Source organism: Aythya fuligula, chromosome 8 (assembly GCF_009819795.1).
Source record: "Aythya fuligula isolate bAytFul2 chromosome 8, bAytFul2.pri, whole genome shotgun sequence".
Classification (NCBI taxonomy): Eukaryota; Metazoa; Chordata; class Aves; order Anseriformes; family Anatidae; genus Aythya; species Aythya fuligula.
In genome coordinates this window covers 22,639,635-22,661,014 of record NC_045566.1, presented here as the reverse complement: position 1 = coordinate 22,661,014, position 21,380 = coordinate 22,639,635, and the positions used below count along the sequence as shown (strand labels likewise).

The 21,380-nt window shown below is 42.2% G+C and overlaps 1 protein-coding gene across 4 annotated transcripts in view; it reads right to left on the bottom strand.

The window, feature by feature from the left end:
• DNM3 (dynamin 3) overlaps nucleotides 1–21,380 on the bottom strand; it is a 176,284-nt gene that overhangs the window by 33,461 nt on the left and 121,443 nt on the right. For 2 of the 4 annotated variants that reach the window (XM_032192782.1, XM_032192783.1), the window contains exons 17-18: nucleotides 20,907–21,018; nucleotides 16,656–16,667 (exon numbers count right to left, since the gene is read on the bottom strand). In XM_032192782.1, the coding sequence (XP_032048673.1) occupies nucleotides 16,656–16,667; nucleotides 20,907–21,018 (124 nt within the window). The remainder of the gene's footprint in view (nucleotides 1–16,655; nucleotides 16,668–20,906; nucleotides 21,019–21,380) is intronic. The other 2 variants (XM_032192785.1, XM_032192784.1) reach the window with 1 other exon arrangement.

The following is a 21,380-nucleotide window of genomic DNA, read 5'->3' as shown; positions in this document are numbered from 1 at the left end:
AGAACGGCCTTTCAAAAACTCTGATTCTTAATTATAGCATTCCCCTGCTCGATGGAACGGAGGCAGGTTCCAAAATTGTGTCAGGGTATATGAAGTGATAAAATGAGGATGGGTGAGCTATTTTTAAACACACTCAAAGACTTTGAGGTCAAAATCCCTGAATTTATGGCCTTATAGCCATATTAAGACCCATGGATTATTAAGACCTGCGTGGCGAGAGTCAAATAGCATTTCATTTGAGACACCCTCCGGCTTCAGAGCATGTGTTCCCCACCGGCATGCCTGCCAAACTGGGGCCCCCCAAGCAGCAAGCTTTAAGCACAGCTTATATCCCTCCCGTACACAGGTATTTGGGGAGACAAAGGGGATCAGATGCCTCCCCGGCGGTGCGTTCCCTCCTCCTCGCCTCCTTTCCCAAGACACTTCAACATGTCAGAGGCGCGCGTTTCCAGATGGGCAGGAAGCAAGCGGGTTAGAGATAGCTTGAGGAGCCTCAGGCAAAAGCACGTCGTTTCTCCTTGCTCTATCCAGCCTGGAAAGCTAGCACAGCCTCGGCTCCTGGTGATGTTTGCATGCCACAGTCCAATTTCCCATCTGAAGAGCTCAGCTGAGTATCTGCTGGCGTGCCCTGGGAGCTCCCTGCTGCCCGGTGACCCTCAGCCTGCCTTACATACAAGCGATGGCTTCTGCCCCACTGCAGGGAGAGGTGCTTAACAAAACATCCTGAAACACATCTTAGACTTCTTAGAAAACCTACATTTGTAACCAAATCACTGTTCTGCTCATGGAAATAAACCACAGCCAGGTGGAACTGGCACTCTTTGCCCCCACAAGCTTCCCAGTGCTGCCAAGTAACGCTCCCCATCTCAGGTTTGACTCGCAGCAGCACTTGACTATGCAAAAGCCATCGCCCTCTACACACATACTGGTTTCTTTCCAGTAATAATCAACATACACCATGGCTTTGAAAATGGAAAAAAAGCTAGCAATAAGGAGAAACAAACAGGACAGAATTTCCCTGTCTTACAAGTCAAAATGGAAATAGCTGAGGCCTTCTTCCCCTTCCTTCTTGACAGTCTACAAAAACTTTTGCAGTGTCTTCCTCTGGAGGGTACAACTCATCTTGAGGAACAAGCAGAGGTTGTAAAGGCTTTAGGGCTCCATGGACATTGCAGAATGATTTTTGTACCATTTACATTGTTCATTTTGTAAACGAGGTAAGGTTTTACAAGAAGCCATTGCACAAGGGTGAGCGAAGAAGCAGCTTTTTTGGAAAAGAACAGGCACTGGTTAGAAACATCAGAGGAAGACCAAAGGACCTACAGCCATTTTCAGGTGCGTGGATTTATTTGTCCAATTTGTGCAATTACATTTATTTAAGTGTCACCTAAACTTGTCATTTTTTTCCTAACTTGGATTTCCATGCAGTAGTGAAATATAAAATTCTAGTGAAGTGTAGATGGTGAAAGTGAAAATAGAAGCATTAGTGTGAACAAAACTCAACCCTTTTCTCGATTGCTTATGGATTTATAAAGCAATAAAACCACAGTGTGCACAAACCAAAAGCCTAGTAAAAAGGTTTAGTACAAAAAAGACCTAGTGAGCCTTTAAAAAATCCAGTGTTCTGTTGGTAATTAATGTACACTCATGTATTGATCAAAACAGATTGAAACGAATTCTGTATTATACTTACTAGAAGCCTACGGTGCATTTATTATCTTTAGAAGGTCTCCCACTTGGAGCAATGACAGATGGATCCATGTTGCTTACTCAAGCATTTTGCAAGTATTTCCTATTTTAACAAATCCATGGTATTAGAACATCCTTTAGGCATTAAAGACTCATTCTTATCTTCCCTTTCTTAGTCTGAAAACCTTCACCACTACAACAGCAGTCAACGTGATAAACTCAGAGATACTTTCTCTCCTTCTGGTCAAGAGATGTTATTCGTGTATCTCTACAGATGCTCATTACTTATTTGAGAATTGTTACCTTCAGGAATTTGGTTTTATCTATCTCCAGCTGAAATTGCTTGAAATCTTCCTTTCAATACCCACCACCATTCAAACAGATTACAACAGCTTCCTTACGTTGCCAGAGATGCAGAGCCCGTTTTAAAGCTTTTCCTACAGGTGCCCTTCATGAGTTTGATTTTCAGGAATCCAGAATTCCTGAACTCCACTTTGCGCCACAAATCATCCTGCAGCTACATCCTGTGCAACTCCATCCAACTCTGCTCTCGGCGAAACCCCTGGCAAAATTCCCAACAAGTTTAATAGTTATGTCCTATTCCCCCCAATTCCTAACTGAGGTTAATTTCTTTTCTCCAAGTATAAACAGAAATCAGCAGGTAAAAAAAAGTTTTGTCTAATGTGGCACTGAGGCTGTGGAATTTACTCCCATGCGAGAATGGCACAATAAAGTCATTTGTTTAAAAGTAAATTGAAAACATTCCAGTCCTCTCAGGCTTATGCCTATTAGCTTTAGTTTCTGCACAGCACTGTAGAATGTCTGGCATCAAAGGTACTTTGTGCATTGCACCGAACTTGTATTGGACGCTGTTAGTGGAACATTAATCACAGCGAACAAAGATCCCATGCACACACGCAGAAGTACTGATTTTTCACAGGACCAGCACGGACTAGAAAAGGTTAAAGCCTCGGTTTTCTGGTTACTACACATTTTAAGACACAAAGTGTTGACAAGGCATCCGATAGGATGCAGATTTTTCAACTGATAATTACATATTCCAAATTAAACAATTCTTATGTCTGCCTAATCCTCTCTAGAATTCGAGGGAAATGTATCTCAGCACAAACTAGCACACTTTAAATTCACAGATGCCTATAAATGCATGTACTTCATTACGTCCCCGCACAGATACCATGCACATGGGCAATGGTTATCAGCAAGAAAATCTACAAGGATGTGAACTAAACTGTGGCTGGAGAAAGTGAAGACTTATATGAAACACACGCTAATGGAAAAAGTAGCCTGAGGGATTGTGATTGTATGTTTGGAAGTGTTGGACGAAGAATGGGAACTGAACTAGTGTAAAAATGAAAAAGGAAACCAGTCAGTGGCCGGGCAAGAAGTAAATAAAGCACAGAGAGAAGACCATGGTCTGGAGCCACAGGCTGTATTTCAGGGTGCAACTTACTGATGAGATCAAAGTCACATGAGCGTGAATTACTGCTTTCGCTCCTCATCCTTGTCATGGGCAGTTTCTTGTCATCCAGACCTGAGTAGGGGAAAATCTGAGTGACGAACCCTGAAGTTTGCTATATAACAAGAAGATTTCCATCAGGTTCCTCAGAGCAAAGTGTTTTGGCTACCAAGCTTTCCTAAAGAAAAGCTCTTGCATTCTTGTACCAACTGTCCCAGGTGGAAAAAAAACCCTTGCTGTATCACTATCGTTCTTTCCTAACTAAGAAGGTAGGTGTGGAGGAAAGCAGTGAGGGATAAATCACCACCCCCAAACCAGAAAATTACATTCTGCAGATTCTCCTAAAGGACCACACCTGGTCATCAGCTCCCAGCAGGGCCAACACAACAGCTCCTGCTACTGCTCGTGGAGTGGGTGCAAAAGCACAGTACAAAAGTAGCAGCATGGTCTACAGAAAAGCTGTCTGTAAGGCTTTTCAACATGTTTTTAATGAAAGACATGCTAAATAAAGGTTACAGAGCATGCCAGACTCAATAAGTTGACAGATTTTCTGTCTAAGGGAAACTTGACAGATCTTAGCAAAGTGATAAATGATACCCTCAAAGACTGCTAATTACGTTTGTAAAGATGGGGATTAATGAGAAGGAACAGTACAGTCAGAAACAGATAAATACATGACAATATGGGAAGAAGAACTAGCAGCCTCGAAGGATTTCACCATCCAAGTGTCCACTAGATAATCTAATTGAAACAGAATAGTAGGACCTTGCCAGTTAAATTTGTTTCTGCCCATAACACAAAATCGTAAGGCATTGTCAGCACAATGGAGGATTGAAACAGTGTCCTGCAAGACATGGATAACTTCAAGGATTGGAAAAAACAGAAGCAGGATAAAACAATAGTTTTGTGTTGACAGACTAATGACAGCTGCTGCGCTGGACTAGAGTTCATCAGCTAGCAATAACAAGAGAAAAGAAAGCCAAAACACCTCTGACCAAGAATCCTGAGATACTGGTATAATGTGGCCATGACAGGACTAAACACGTTGGTCTCTATTTTGAGCAATGCAGGCCCAGTAGAGAAAATACCCTTTTTTACAGTACAGGTGCAATCTTGTCTCAACCCCGATGGAGAAGGATATGTGCCATCTGGTGAAAGATAACATTTCGTATTTCCCTGTTTCCAGGGCTGCTGCATTTTTTTTTTTTTAATAGCCAAATGGAACTGCATGGCCAGAACAAGATGATTTTATTGTGATCGCATTGACAATGCTTTTTAGCATCCACAGGATAGAGCACTGCAGTCTTTGAGAGCACTTAACAGTTGAATTGCAATAGCTCTGCATCTTACATGAACTACATGGCTCTTTTCCTTCTTCGCTCACAAGGTCCTTGTTTATGCTCACCTTCTGTCACCCTTCCCAAAGCCTTTATCCAGCTTGGTAAGAGCACATGCGAGAGAAGAGCAGGCTGCTGAAAAGGCAGGGAAGCAGCTGACTAAAGATGGTGATGCTACCATTATCATGTGGGTTGCTGGCTACAGCTTCTTGCCAGGGAGATGAGGAGGAAAACTTCATCTGAGATCCAGAAATTAATTTTTAAACTGATAAAAGCAAGCTGGGCTGAACCCTCAGGACTGAATATCGCACCTGATACGATCGACATGTGAGAAACTAACCTAATGTAAGAGAAAATTGCTTTAGAAGTATGAGATGATCAAAAGACACACTGGAGATCTGCTACTCCAGCTAAATCTCTCTATCCGCCCAGGGAGAACTATTGGGGTGTTTATCACAAGGTGAATGGTAGAAGGGGGTGAGAGAGAGGTGAACTCTTTAAAATATAATTTATTTTCTGGCTACCTTCCTTTCATAAGAAAAAAATCAGTTTAAATTACAGGCATGCAGACAAGCTCTTTCAGTCTCAGAAATTCATCCTACATGTTGATTAATAGGTCAACCTATTACAGCTTTAACATGAAAAATGGGAAAGGCTTCAACTGAAGATTGCCTGTAGCTAATGATGCAGTGGAATGAATGGTTTCATTCCAGCTAAACCGTTCCTGTTCCTGTAAAAATAAAGAAATCCACTCCTGGGTTATGAAAAAGACTCCAAGAACTTTGCATGTTTACTGGCTTAAAATAATGCAATGCATTTTATTAAATCGGTGTATACAGGATATTTTACCCATGGAGTCAAACACGTACGTATACACGGAATATATATAGCTGTGGGAGATATTCATCTATCTCAGGTATGAAGCGCAGAAGAGAAGCTGGTGCCCATAACCTAGAATTTCACATGTGTAAGCACATTACAGAGTTAATAGATTTTAGCATAGCTCCTGTCTCAGGCTAAAAAAATTGAAGTGTAATACCAAGAACACCACAAGGAAGTGCAGTGGGCTGTATAGACTCTGCCTGGCAAGGCTGCCTGTCATACGCAGGGCTTGCTTGGAGATCTCCCTGTGGTTCAGCCCCTGGCGCCATCAGTTGGGCTTGAAATCAAAAGCAGTGGAAGGAGGTAATTAAAAGTGACTCTGCACCACTCCGCTGGCAGAAGACAGCTCTGCTGCAGCCACCGAAAGAGGGTGGGAAAGGATTCAGGGGGATGTAAGAGAAGGCATGTGTCTCTCCAGCTTTAGCGATTTCCATTATGGAAACGGCACTTTCCAGCTTTTAACCTTTACGCCGCTGAACTCAAACATCAACTTTAGGTTTTAATTTCAGCACACGAAACGCGAACTCCAGTTTGGCTAGCGTCAACTGCACGCTCTCCCTAAGCCGCAAGGAGGGTGCAGAGCTGAAAAAGCCCTCCGAGGCAGAAAGCTGAAAAGTGGGATTACACACGAGCGGCGATTGCCACCAGCGCTTCTGCTAGCTGGCTGCACCGCAGGATTTCAAGACTCTGAAAGTCAGGGTGCAGGGGAAGGCCACGAGGTTCGAACCATCCTGTTGGCTGCAGGAACAGCCATTAAAAGAAATTAAGAGAAAAGTCAGACTCCAGAAGTAGCAGAAGACACTGTGTTCCAACTCCAACCAGCTGAAGGAAAGTTTATATAAAAACAATCACTTGGTCAGTGAGTCATCAGGAAAGAATTCCTGAGCTTTCTTCAGGGAAACCCCAGTAAATAACATGTCTGAAAACACATGAAGATGGTGTTGTCTGTTCCGTTATGATACTCGGCCCACATGATAAAACCTCTGGCAGCAGAACCACCTCCTGAGCACAGTTCTCTTTGGGAAACCCCAAAAAAACAGTAAGGACTGCTGTGGGTCCTTGCAAAATCTGTCTTATATTCTAACTCTTGTATATGTCTAAGGCAAATTGGGAAGAAACGTGAAAATAATGCTTTTCCTTACAGCTTGGAAGAGCGCTTCTCTGTTGACTGCATGCAGGTACTCTCAAGATGTATAAATACCTGGATTTCAATGCACTCTGCTTCTTTTATAGCTAAGCGCTTTGGATTGAAATATCCTGCCACGCTACGCCCTGAGAAAGTGAATGAAAAGCTCTCTGCATGCACAGCCTCTCTGGAATATGTTATCAGCCACACAGCAGGCTTTGCAAGGAACAGTGCTCTATCCAAAGAAAAGCTGGACTGAACTTGTAATGTATAACTTCTCTGCCTACGAGCTTTTTTTTTTTTTTTCCTTTCTTTCTTTTTGTGTTTTTAAGGATTTCTTCCAACAGAGAGATTTTAAACTCACTAAAGTGTAAGTTCATAAAAATAAGAGAGGTTACAGTGGTTTCCAAACAATGAGCAGATCCGAACCGTGATATCTGAATTTGGACTGACTAAAAACTACTGTAGGAGATTGCAGGTAGGAAAAGTAACAAAAGCAGAGAGATTCTGCAGCAAGCAGAGCTTACATTTTGTAGCAAAGCCTCTTAAGGTTTGCAGATGTCCAGCTCAGACTGGAAAGTTGGTAGCAACTTCTTTCTAATTTTACCTCTCCCTCTAATGAATTTTTAGCTTGTTAAGTGTGAATGTGGACGATTTAACTTGCACTGGAAACCTCCCCTGCACAAAGTTATTCCTGTAGGGATCTAATTTCAGTTTACGCTGCTGCCCATGTTTTCAGCTGCTATACATCCACTGCAGACTCCAGAAGTTTTCCAGAATATAGCCAGAAGTTTGTCAAGAAAAAAATTGAAGGTTGGAAGCATCAGAGAGTAATTCCCAAGGGACTGGGGAGTTACCATAGTAAAGCAGTATTTTTACCAAAATGCGCAGCAACACAAGAGGTAGCATCAGTGATACCCGAACTGTAATTTTCCATTGTAAGTTGAGGGTTGAATTTGGAACAAACAGGGTATTTGTGACAATCCTTCAGATATTTGACACTAACTGTAAACTCTGGGAAATAGCTTAATGCTCTCCTATATGAAGGAATATATGACAAAATACATATTTTTAAAAAGCTATGGAAGAGCAGCCTGAAGGCCATCAATACTGACGATGCCTGAGCTCTGCACAGAGAAAATGCAGTGGCAAGATAAAAGGAACTCAAAAATAGGAGCAACTTCTAGGCCTAATAATCTATTCCGTCATCAAATGGAAGATTCGACTAGAAAGGACACAGGTAAGAAGGACTTTGAGATGTTCTCCCAAAACCCAGGAACTCACAGAAGGGAACAGGTGACACTGAGAAGTGCTGCATCTTTTTATCTTCTACAGAGCAGCAATGCTCGCGAGCCTTACCAGGGAAAAGATGTGTATTTAAGTACTCCATCATAAATTTCAGTCCCTTGGCTTTACTGTCATGACGTAATTACACAATTAACTAGGAACCGGGACAATTACCTGGCACTCTGGATGGCTGAGCTTCTGTTTCCAAGGACCCACTGATTACAAAGGGAGACTGAAGTAGTTTACAGTCAAGAGATCCTGACTTGGAAGGAATAATCACAGGTTATTCTAGACACAGATGCCTAGAAATACATGCAATTCCCCAGTTGGATCCAATCCAAAAAGATCTGAGTTGTGAAAAGAAAATGTTGTACACACAAAGTTCAGTATATTGGAATAAAGATGCCAAAGCTCTTTGAGTGCAGACACAGTTGAATGCACAGACACACACACACACACAGAGTCTTGGGCAAACTCATTTGAAACAATTTTCCAAAGTTTCTCTTTTTGTCTTTCATTAAACCAGCAAAAGGATGAAGAATCTCCTATGCATCTAGGCTAGTTTACAACAATTATGGATTTTAAACCACTCAAACTCAAGTGACCCAAGAAAACCACTTGAGCAAATTTCCAACCATACTTTAAGCTGAGATACTTCTAGTTCACCAGCTAAGGAGGGACGCTCAAATGAACCAGAATCAAAGTAGGATTAATGAATCACCCCTTATTCTTAAAAGACAGGCAGAAATAAGTTACCACGTACTCAGCTGATGTTAGTGAGGTATTTTTAAAGAAGCAAAGACAAAGATGTCTTGGCAAACCTTCTCCAAACTGCATAAATCCTGCCTTCGCAGGCCTAAAAAGAGAAGTCCTATAGAAAGAAGTCATGCTGCCACTTAACAGTATTCACTATTCAAAACATCATCCTAATTTCCACACCCTCTGTTAGTCATGCAGTGACAAACAGGTAGCTCGCTTCAAGACCCTTTATTTCCCCAGGGGCTCAATGGCTAGTGACAAACCTCTAACCAAAAATGCAGACAGGACACTGTTCAGTAATTACCCACTGATTCCCTCTTGACATTTTTTGACTGTATGCTTTATGAGCCAGGAACCACGTTTTTTTTTAATTCTAAGTTTATAAAATGGGATCCTGGTCCACAACTGCAGCTTCTAGACAAATAGCATCTATTCACAATATTAACAACAGCTGCTAGAAAGGCATCATGCTGTGGCTTACAAAAGAAACTGTACAAATAAGATGGAACAAAATAAAAGAAATATGACATGGGGCAGAAATCACAGCCTCAGTTGGACAATGCCAGGACTGGTTCTAGGAAAGGAGAACGCTATTTTAGCAGAACATTCATCAGACTACAGAAAGCAGGGGAAAAAACCAACAGTCCACTAAAAACTTACAACGCTAAGCAGAATACGTCCAGTCACAGCAGACGAAATCCTAACCCTCGAGAAGTTGACGGGAGTTTTGCAATTGGCTTCACCATGCCCACTATTTCACCCACGTTCCAGCCTTTCCCTGACCTACGCTGGTGGCAACTAAACCATTTCTGAGCATATGTATTCATTTGTTGGTTTAAGAGTGCACAGCACTGTATAAAAAAAGAGCACAGAGAGAAAGAGTTGAGGTTTTCAAACTCTTGGAGATGACAAGCTTCCTGAAGCAAGGGTCCTGATTTCCACCACACCACGTGCAACACAGACAGTACTGTGGACTGCAGACAATGCTGTATTTTGTTCTCAGCTTCATCAGGTTTAACAGTGAGCCCTTAACTGGAAGCCACTGCTCTGGAAGTCAAGTCCTATAGAAAAGGGTGAGTATTTGCCTTTGCACAGGGCACTGGTTACTTGTACATACATACAGAGGCTCACATACAAATACACCAACTCTGGTTCACATACACGTATAATCCTGTTCAAGAAGGTATCACAGCTATAGACACCTATACATTTGAGGCTGTTTGCTGCTGCCATTGCTCACAGAGTCAGACCATTACCTATATCGAAGCCCCCAGGTGAGGAACAACAAGGAACAATGCCCAGAGAGCTCTTTGGTGCCCAGGGCTGGCATGAAAACCTCACCTCTTATGAGAGTCAGCAGCCACATCGCTTGGGTCACAAGAGGCCATTAAAGAGAGGTTGGGTTATTTGAGGATGCCTGATTGTATGCAGCTGCAAAAGTGGATAAATGGGCAGCCTCTGCCATTTTCTTCACTGTCCTCACAGCAAAGCTAAGGACAATCTAGCTCACAACACTTCTGAGAATTTGCTCTTTGAGTCGGCCAGGTTACCTTTAAGATATGTAATTCAGAAGGACGATACAGCAGCTGTCAGCCTCTGGTCCTGACCAGCCACAGACTGCCTCCAGTGTCTGCACAGCACATAGGGACGCTGGCCTGTGACTGCATGTCACGTTCACGGGGTTCCTGCTTCCACTGGAAAATATCTAGGTCTGCAAATCAGGAGGAGTTTAAAAGCACCATAACCGAATGCCACATTACATTGCATAAGATACTTATAAACCCAGAGTATTTCATGCCCTGGGTTCATTTTTTTAAATTAATTTCCCTAAATGACCATAAGTACGCTGCCTAGCATAGTAACCCAACCACTGAACAGCTCAAGAGAACAGCGTGCCACAAATACGATTGAAAAGTTTGAGTATCTGCTATTTAAAGGTCTGATGCCAGCCCGACACGTTGTGTAACAATTCACAGTAACTTCCTATCTACCCACCACATGGCTTCTATCTAGCCAGGTAATTTCACGTGTTATTATTAAATATTCCACCAAGCTCAAATATGTCATCCTCTCTTTGAGTTTCAAATAATTTGATTATACATGTAAAAAGTGAAAAGTTGAAGTTAGTTTTTGTTTTGTTTTTGAGAGAGAGAGAGAGATAGTAAAGGTGAAGCAAGAAATACCACTTGTTTCTCAACTTCAGGAGCAGGAGTTTTTAGGAACAACAGTATGTAAGTCACCAAAGTGGAAGAACTGCAGACATCAAACCTCACAAAATGCCCACAGCCAGCTTTTCCTAGTGGCAAAACCCACCTCTCCAAAATCAGCACAGTTGACACATCAAGTGTCATGCAACTACTTCAAACAGAGAAGGGCTTTGGTCAATCCAAGGCCACAATGGTGTTGTGAGACAGGAGCTGAGGAGTGACCACAAAATACGAAGAAACAACACTGCAAAAGGAGAATTATGAATGAAGTTTCAGTACAAAGGATTTTACACACAGGATGCATGTAACTAATTCTCCACGGGGAGAGTAATTACAAACCTATCTCCACAAGAAGAGGTAGGGTAGGTTAAACAAATCCAGGATGCAACTGCACATCAGACTAGACATTGAACATCTTTGGTTTAGTCCAGAACACAAAATAGCATTCAGTTTCTCTTGCTCATTTTGTTGTCTCTTACAAAGGAGAAAAAAAGAACCATCTGGCTGTTTCCCAGCTGCCCTCCACCCTCCTGTCCAATGACTACATTTCCTGTTGCACTATAAATGCTATGGAAGTGTGACTTGGTGACATTTTTGGCAGGAAAGAAAAAATAAAATCATGTGTATTTTTATTTAGCCCCAACTTTTTTATTATTACATGCTACTCAGGAGTAGTTTTTTGTGAAATACCTGACTTGGAAGACCTTACAGGATTGTCCCAAAGTCCTGGGATAGCTGTGAGTGTTTCCCCTTCTGTTCAGTTCTCCACATGGGTGACACCCTGATGCTGCACTAAAGGGATGATGGAGAGGCAACCACAGCTACCAAGACCTGGAGACACATGGACTCAGGTTGCAGGCATCATCCTGGAGTCCTAGGGATCCCATACAAAGATCCCAATGATCTTTGTATGGCACCACGCAGCCCAGCCCAGAGGCACCCTTCTCTGCCAGCCAACTCTTAGCACGCATTGACCAGCGCTAGAGAAGCATCTTTAGAGGTTGGCTGCCTTGAATACCTTCCCCAGGGGAAATCTCTCTCCTTTCAGTAGGTATTTATGTCCAAAACAGGGCTGACCCTCATGCTCCACGATGTGAAACTACCAGAGTTTCCACCTTTCTGCACAGCTTCAGTGAAATCCTTCATTAGAATGGAAGCGGTGCGAAACTCAGCTGCAACATAAAAAATGAAGAATTCTAAAATATTTTTAATATGCGGATGCCTTGCTGAAAGCACAGTAAAGAGCCCACCATGAATACATTACAGAAATGAAAAAAACTGTTTGCTCATTTCTAAATTTCCTGGAGCTTGCTTAATGTCAGCAGGTCCATTTAATAGGAGAAATGTAAAACTCTGTGACAGCTATTGAACGCCCGACCCCTGATAGAGGCAGTTACCAGCTTTGCTGGGGCTGGTTTTGAAATCCTTCAGTTAGCAAGCCTGCATCTCGTTACAGTCTGTGCAACTGATGCAATCCTATGAATCTCTTTTTCCCCTGTACATTTTTAACTCTCTCGTGCCAGCAATTCTTTTACCCCTACAAGAATATAAGAGGGCTGCTCTGGTTTGGGGGGAACAAGGCTGCATCTAGGTTTTTGTTTCAACTTGTAAATAGTGCGAAGAACAAGAAAGCTGTTTTTATTTGAGACGTGTTTTCACTTCCTTGAAAACGTAAGGCAGCAAGAAAGGCAGTGAAAAACAGCCTGCCATTTCCTTTCCTCCCCGTAGTTTGGACTGCCGCTGACCCAGCGGCGGTGCGCATGCACACACGCTCCCTTGCTCTGCTCCCTTACACCGTGACATCACTATAAAATTCAGCTCGTCTGTCTGAAGCAGCGACCGAAACGCTGTCTATAAAATTATGGCATTTCTCCCACTTAAGAAATATTTTAACACTCCTTCATTTAAGAGTTATTTTTAAACCGACTTGGCCTGAGGCCAATTTTAGTCGTAGCTGAAGGGGATTCTTCTTTTCCTAGAATTTAAAGCCTTTCTTTCCCAAAATACATCTATGTGTATATTGAATTAAAAAGCAGTCAATGCACGGTTTAGACTTCTGCGTGCACCACTTTATCCTCTGGCACATCAGCACAATTTGCTGCTCAACTTACTGGTGTATAACAAACGTAACTGAGTTTTTACTTTCTCCAGTTGAGGACCTGAACTTGCAGAGCGGCGTCGGGAGTTTCCGAGCAGAAGCAGCGACTTTCAGTTTGCATCTGGCTGGGACGCTCGGAGAACATCACCGCAGCCAGCAGCTGGCTGAGTCTGAGCGCGTGTCTACCAGGTAATTGAAGCCCCTTCAGAAACACGGCTGGGTTTGAAAAAGCAAGCGAGCATCGCAGCCCTACTACGACGCAAAGATATGCGTGGCTTCTGGCACAGAACCTGCGTGTACATGTCAATAGCCAAGCACGAAACAGATGAGCTGAGAGCGCTGCTGTCATACGCTTCGGCAGAACGAGTGCCCTGACTTCTTCACTCGGTCTCAGTTCCCATTTTCCAGGAATGTCTCAAGAGAGAGTAGGACATCTGGTCTTCTTAATGAAGTAGCCGATTTGGAATCTGGTTCTGCAAAACTGCCCCCACTACCCTTATATCCCCCCCCCCCCCCCCCCAAAAAAAAAAAAAAAAGGAAAAAAAGAGACTTGAAACTAAGCAATTAATACGTCACCAAGAAGGATTTTAAGCAATAACATGAAGACTGACCTGGCAGGGAGAGTACTTTCCTTCTCTTTTCAAAGGGAATTCTGTTTTTCTCAGGAGAAATTTCAATCTAAACTATAATGACTTCATATTAGATGAACGCTCATGTGCTGGGTGTTATCCACACTGTGACAACTCTACTAGGCAAGATGCAGATATGTTATACGGATACTTCAGATCTACATGCTTTGTAAAGGGTATCAGCAAGCACAGTAATTCAAAATAATTAGCAAAATTTTGAAGTCTTTGATCCGAAAAATACACTTTAATCAGATTTTTGAATTTTTAAGTTAAATTTTCTCAAGATTGACCTCAGCATTGAAGAGCTGGATCCTTTAAATTAAGCAGAAGTGATAATACAGGTTTCAAGGATGCTAAAAGAAAGGTGAACTCTTTATATTAAAATGTGTCACCTTGGGGTTTTGTTTATCTTGTGGTTGTTGATTCCAAATCCTAGGGACTTAAGTGGTAAATCAAAATTTCAGGAGGACACAGCATCTAGTTAACCTTGCAATCTGTAAACGTTCAAATGTTCATCATGTAAATGTTCATTACCTGTATGAGAATGTTGTAGGTTTTGTTGATGTTTTTAAACAGCAGGCTCTGGAGGGCTGGTGGCTTTTGTTTTGTTTTTAAATTAAGGTGATGAAAATGCATAGGGGAGGAAGCAAATTCGCAAAGATAAAGACACTCAGCATCTTCAGCATCTGGACTGAACTACAAACAGCTTCTCAGGGCTCTGCCCGGCGCTCTGCCTGTCCCGCCTCTGCGCAGGACTGCGGAGCAGAGTTCAGTTTAAACGCTAGCGAGCCGTGGCTTGCCAACATGTGCTTGCTGAATGAGGTAGGTCTCCATTACCTCATTCCAAACGACCCCTTCCACAGATCCTATCCAACAACGCTTTTGAAGATGTATTTATTTTTAACCATGTGAGAAATCTCACTTACGTTAATGACTGCAACAATAAAAAGTAAAAATAAAAATGATTAGTAGTCCACCGATGACTATAAACCCTCTTCTCTTCCCTCCCCCTGCTTTTTCTTAGGAACTTGTTACTCCAATGTTTATTTTTACTTTTGCGAATCTAAGAGGCAAAGCTAAAGGCAGAAGCACAAAAGCAGCACCATGAGACCTTTACGTATGACATGACCCAGCGTGAATGGCACACCAGGCAACAGGAGTAGGAGGGTTAAAGCCTTGCTAGGTGCCCAGTTCATCTGCACCAGGACAGCAAGGAAAGATGACGCAGCTTTGAGAACCACCATGATCCACAACCTGCCGCTCCTCTCTTCTCCCAATCCCTCTTCAAACTCTTTTACCACCTCGCAGATTCACCCGTTTCATTTTCCTTGCAACTAGTCTCAGAAGAAGTCTGAAGGTGTCTTTGGGATTTGAGTCCTCACAGGCAGCTGCCTTTAATTTTACCCACCTAACTGGGATACGTAAACTCCAGAAACGAGCATGAACAACTTGTGTGAAAGAAAGGAGAGGACACAGATGAGGATACAATGATCCCCCACAAGGATCTCGGTCCGAAAGAAAGATCAGGATGGCTTTCATGGAGATTTGCTTTGGAGTTACCTTCTGGCTGACAGCCCAGCCCAGAGAGGGAACATTTGTGAGCCCACAGCAAGAAATGCTCAGAGCAAAAGGAGAGCAAACAGCTCCACCACACCTCAAATCTCACAGGTTTCTCCTAAACTTGTATATATGTATTTTGCCTTTTGTTACCAATTAACTCCAGATCAGATGCTACTTGTCCTGACCTCCCTGGAGCACCCCATAGCTGAGGTCTCTGGTGAACAGAGCTTGTCCACCTGAGTCCTGGCTTCCAGGTTTAGTTTCTGCCAGCCCCAGGAGATGTCTGGTGCCCCGTGACAGAGCACGTACAGCCTAACATCTCTCAGCAGGAGATCAGCTCAGCATCCACTGCAGCAGCAAAGCCTTAAGTCAGCTTTACCATAAAGAAACATCACAAACATTACCTTGATATTTCACACCACTGCTACCTGAAGTCTCTCTCTCCACGCCATCAACGCAACACTTCTCCTAACCTCTCCCCACCCAACACCAAAAGCCCCTTTTCTCAGGCAGGCCGGCCAACAAAACGCAGATTTTTGGTGCTTCTAAGCCCAGTTACCATGGAGACAGCAGCAGTCAAAAAGTGGTTAAAACACAAAAATTCAAACCAGACAAATTCTCAGACCTTCAGAGCTTTTAAAACCCACCTGGGTCTTCCCCAAATACCTGAGAAATGCTACAAGCTCACGACAAGATACCACAGACAATATTTCAGGGGCTAGTTTCAGCTTTTGCTACAAAGCATCTTCTGATGCTCCAGCCACATCCTCCTAAGGGTTAATAAACCAAAACAGGAAAGAAAAAAAAAAGCACAAAAGCTGTGTAACTTCTTTCCGTGGTATGACAAACTCTCTCTGCCGCATATTCCAAAGTGTGAGATGTGAAATTTCCATTCTTACACTCAAGTAAAAATGGCACAAAACGTACAAACCCTGGGAACTGCTTGGTTATTAGTTTATCAGATCAACATCAGCAAAACTGTCTTTTTATGTGCTGCTTAGTTTCAAAAAACCTACCATGCATATTTCAGCTCTCCCTCTCCACACCCCACACCCTTCTGCTGCTGTCCAGCTGGAACACATCAAGGGTCTAGAAGCCAAGTCAAATGTTGACCCCACCCTCCTCCATCCATTTTAAGGCACCTTCAAAGCCAGTACACTGATCTAGTTCAGCTTAGCCAACAACGCCAGCAAATCTGTTATTTAAGACTTTAGTGCTGGGTTTTTATAACTGCCCATTAATACAAGCTTTGATGTATGGTCAAAAAATCCAGCTGTAATGAGTTTCATCAGACTGTAGTAACCTTTCCTCAGAAGGTCTTTATTACTATACCTTCATAATCTTTGGTCCCAATACTGTTTTATAGTACTGTTCTTACTGAAATGCCTTCGAAAACAACACTCAGCACCACTTAACACATCTCCTTCCCCCAGAATTAAAATGAAGCTCTATTAATAGACACTTTTGTACCCACATTTCTAACAGGAGTTTGCTCTTAAGAGTACGCAGGCAACAGTTGTGTGAGACAAAAGATAAACTGATTTTTATGGCAAAACCCTTGAGACAGGATACAAAAGGATTTTGTAAAAGGACAAAGAACTTACTCTGTTGTTCCCCTTTGCAGGATGCAGCAAGGAGGAAAGAGGGAAAAAAAAAAAGAAATATTAGATACATTTATTTTACATACATTCAGTCGAACTCACACAGTTCTGGAAATGGCTCAAACCAAATGAACTGACTCAAAGAACATTCGCTGAATCCTGTCGTTAGACAGCTTCCAGGGAGCGCAGGACATTTGCGAAGGATTTAAAATGCTCAGCGAAGCTGTAAATTCACACTGTTTTTCAAAATTTCCTCTCTACACAAACATTCTGATTCCACTTTTGCTTCCTCCAGTGTAAATCAGGAGCAGCTCCAGGGAAGTCGGTGGACACTAATACAAGGGAGAGGAAAACAAGGCCTGAAATGATCTAGGGATGGGACCAAAGCCAGCAGGATTTTCGTGCACTGGTAATGCTGAACTTCCAGTACGCAAAGCAACCCCCTAAACGTGTCTGCTTACCCTTTCACGACAGCTACTCCCTACGACACGCCAATGAATGGAAAGTTTCCCGATCCAAAGCTTTTTAAAAAGCAAATGTTGTACGTTTAGATGAGCAGTGAAAGTAAGGAGGAGGTGAAATTAGGGAAAAAGGGGAAAAGAACGGATAGTGCTAGCAAGGTAGAGTGTGCAGAACAAGTTACAAGTTACGACGAACATCTGTGCCTTTTTTTTTATTTTATTTTTAATTGTGAGCTTTGCCATGAGCTGGCACGAACAGTGTATATTATACAGTGGGAAGTCAGCCAAAACAAACACCAGCCTACAGTTGAGAAATACAGTCTGGAAAGGTTAGTCACAAAGTTGTAGTCATTTTTTCAAAAAGGAGGTTTGGATGCATCCATAGAGAAAGCCAGCAGTAAAGTCAGCTGGTAAATGGATATCCCGTTTCAAAGTGAATTGGCCACAGTGTGATTTATATCAAGCAAGCTGACTTGCATATGGCTTGGAAAAATAAAAACACTGATTCATTGCTATCCGGGTGGCTGTCAAAGCCCACGTCCTGACAAAAGCAAATCTCCTGGGGGAAAGTGGTGACTTGGCAAAGTGCAAAAGAATTCGGGGGCTCACAGAGAAACTTGGAGGGGTGATTAAAGATAAGTTCACAAGAGAGTGAACATAGGAGTGCAGCACATGAGTGTGAGCACGCGTCTCTGTGTGTAGAAGGGCAAGGAAGGCAGGCAGAAGGAAGCAAGGAAATGGGGGAATGGGGTAATACTTGCCTGTAATTTTTAATATTTTAATGAGTTTTGTTTAGGCACAAAGGAAAAATAAAAGTCAATCTTAGACTTAGCTTACAGCATCACATTAGTACTGGGGAATTCCTATTAGTGGCAGCATGGCCTGAGCCCCATTACCACTGTCATCAGACACTTTTAAGTAGCACTACTAGAAAAACAAGAGGAAAAGGAATATTCTTAGCTGAGAGATTTCTTCCTGGTGAGAATTCAGAACAAATCTCTCTAATTTGGTGACAAATTCCTACTTTTCCTGCCACCGCAGAAGGAACCCAACTAGGGGCGAGCGCGTCGGGTTTTCTATCGGCGCTCCCGCACACGAGCGGCGGAGCTGTTAATGAAAGCACACAGCTTCCCTTCAGGCTCCGGGGCTGTGCACGCTGCTCTGGCAGTTACAGAAAGCAGGCCAGCTTCGCCACTGCAGTCCTCCAGGTTTACAGCACTATTAATCTCTTTTTCATTTCTAAGCAGCAATTTTTCTACTTCGGGTGCCAAAGCCTTGGATAGTCGGAGTTACCAGCTGTAACTCACACGGGAAAAAGAGCCAGGAGGTCAGCCGGGACGGGGCTGGGGTCCCTCCGCGCGTTTTTAACGCTGGGATTGCAAAGCTGCGGGGAAGGACTGCAGCAAACACAAGTTGCTGCCATTTCCTGGCAGCGCCTCTTAGATGAAAACGGGGTCTCTAAATCTTCGAAGGAGAATAAAAGACTGGTGGGTGTCTCTAAAACTATTTTATATCGTCAGGGGAAGATGTGGAACTGAGGAGCAGGCATATGATTTTAATGAAAAGTTTGGATGAAGTTTCCAAGGTACCCTGGGCCTTGGAGCTTTTGCTTTACAAAACTCAAAACGTTAAGAGCAGACTTTCAGCGTGCGTTTGGACCTAGAGTCCTGTAGGAACAACATACTTTGCCAGACTGGAGCAGGATGAGGGATCTTTCCTGCACAGCTTAAAAGACTACTGGATGCATTTCAAACTATAGGGTTTTGGAACAATGCTAGTCACTCTTTTTCTGATGTAAAGATAACTCTGGCTCAGAGAAGAACTGAATTCTGACTCCCCCCCTGCTCTTGTCTTTCAAAGAAGACTTTCGTCTTGTATCTAAGTGTGCTTTGACAAACTAACTTTAAACAAAAACAATGAGAGTTATTCAGAAAACTTATTTTGAGTATAAAATATTTTAGGGAGAAAGGGACAAGAGGCCAGAAGTTTAGAAACCCAACTAGCGTGCCCTTTTTTTAATCAATAAAGCATCAAATATGTGACAAATATGTCACAGAACACAAGATTAAATCAGCTTTTTTAACATCATAACCTGAGCAGGAAAACAAAACGCAGTATTTTGATCTTAGCAAAAAATTAGATAACCTCTCATAACTAAACCTTCTAAAATGACTTCTGATGGTCTTATCTAAGAACAGATCTACTGGGACAGGCAACATACTGAACAGCCATCAAAAATACATTCATGTATTTAAAAAAGGTAAAACCTGAGATATTTGATGGGTGAAACGTAAATTTAGCAGGACACCTATTTAATTATCATCATTATCATCCTCACTGTTCATTCCTACAGTAACTGGAGAAGCCAGTAGTTCAAGGATTCTCTGATTTAGCTTTTGTTGGTAGCCTTAAAACTTGGTGTGAAGAGAGGAAGCTGAGAGTTGCTTTGGTGCATAAATAGCAGAATTCTGCAGAATTATACTGGAAACCATAGAGGTATCACAAGTACAAGGGAAGTATGAGGAAGAGAGAGACAAAGAAGATGGAAGACATCGCAGCAGCCTGGGCTCAGGGAACCTAGTCTTTCCATAGGAAACAAGCAGGAACAGGAAAAAATTCCATCAAAATCAAAACATCATTTCCCAGACTAGATCTTCCCCTGAAGGTACCCAGTGGACTTACTGAAAAAAAAGGTGAACCACGTATTGGGGAAACTTTCAAAAGCTCAACTGACATATTTTTGGCTGAAGTCAGCCTTCTCTCTGGATACATCTCCTCAAACCTTCACTCAGTATTAAAGCTGAGGTGAACAGCAATAGAGAAAAACACTGAAGAAAAAAATTCATCTCAAACCACTCAAGCATAAAGTTCAAAATTATTTTAAAGAAATCCAAAAACGAGGAACCCCCCTTACACACTGATTGAATCCCCTGGGAGTTCCAGAACTTGGAGAAATAGATGTGTTTACTGCAGATCTGTCATGAACAGCAAAGGCCTTTCAAAATGGAAACCTTATCCATAAAATGGAGTAGCTGTAGTCTGAATGGTCTTTAAGCAGCTCTACTATTCAACATCAAGATCTGGGTCTGGTGCTGTAGTCCATATTGCTATGGCCTCGGCTATATGGGCATTTGAGGAAGCTGGGCCTCAGGAACAGCGCCAGCTCCTCCCAGGCTTATATAAACGAGCAAACACAAAAATGACGAAATCCAAGAAATATGAAATGATAGTTGGGCATAGTCCATTTCCCAACTTTCTGTCTTTTCTGTGTAATTAATAGAGATGGTTTTTGGTTTTGTGTTTTTCTTTTTTTTTTTTTTTAAAGACTATTTCCTGTTCAATTTGCTTCACATGATTAGCAGAGTAAAACAGTCTTTGGAAAGGTTTAGCATGTGTTTCATACACAAAAACATGCAGTGAATCAGTAAAATAAATATACGTGATTGCCTGGAATGCCTCTGTCAGTTCTGTAATACAGAGCTTGCAGGAATAAACTTCTTTACCTTAGAAGACATTCATAGAAACAGTGAAGCTCAGAAAAATCCGATTTGCTCAACGCTTTTACTACGCAGTTCCAATGAATAACATTTTGGAATTTTTTTTATATTGAGGTTTAACACACAAATTGTTCTTAAGGTATTTCATTATATTTAAAAGTTACCACATAAGAGTTCAGTGAAAAGGCTACAATTTCTTGAGAAATCTGCAGACACTGTGTTTTCCCAGATGATATGATTGTTTTTCTGACTCAAACAGAGCAGCTACTGGAAAACTAGTGAGCTGTTTAACTTACTGAGGATTTATCAGGATAGACACCGGCTCGTAGCAGAGATGCCTTCCAGCTATCCACCTCCTCTTGGGAGTCACAGGCTAGTTCAAGGAAACGGTAATCCTTGTAAACATTCCTAGAACAAAGAGCACCACATTGTAAAAAGAGAATTTTACAAGTCTGTATCATGCACACAGCATTTTAAATTAAAAATCCTTTGGGATCAGAAATGACTTGGTAATTGTTCTGGACAACAGAGTTTATGAGACAGGTGCTTGTTTAATAATTACATGGAGTACTTAAAAATATCTTAGAAAGCTACAGCACAGTTCTGGAAATAATAATCATCTGAAAGGACCGTGAAATTACTTAAAATCAATTTTCCAGCTTTTTCCAAAATAAGGCCCATTTAGGAAAAGAAAGACTGTTGTGATGCAGAGGACAAACACATAAGACATGCCAACAGTACTACGCGTCTTGTCACCAATTGCTGCTGTA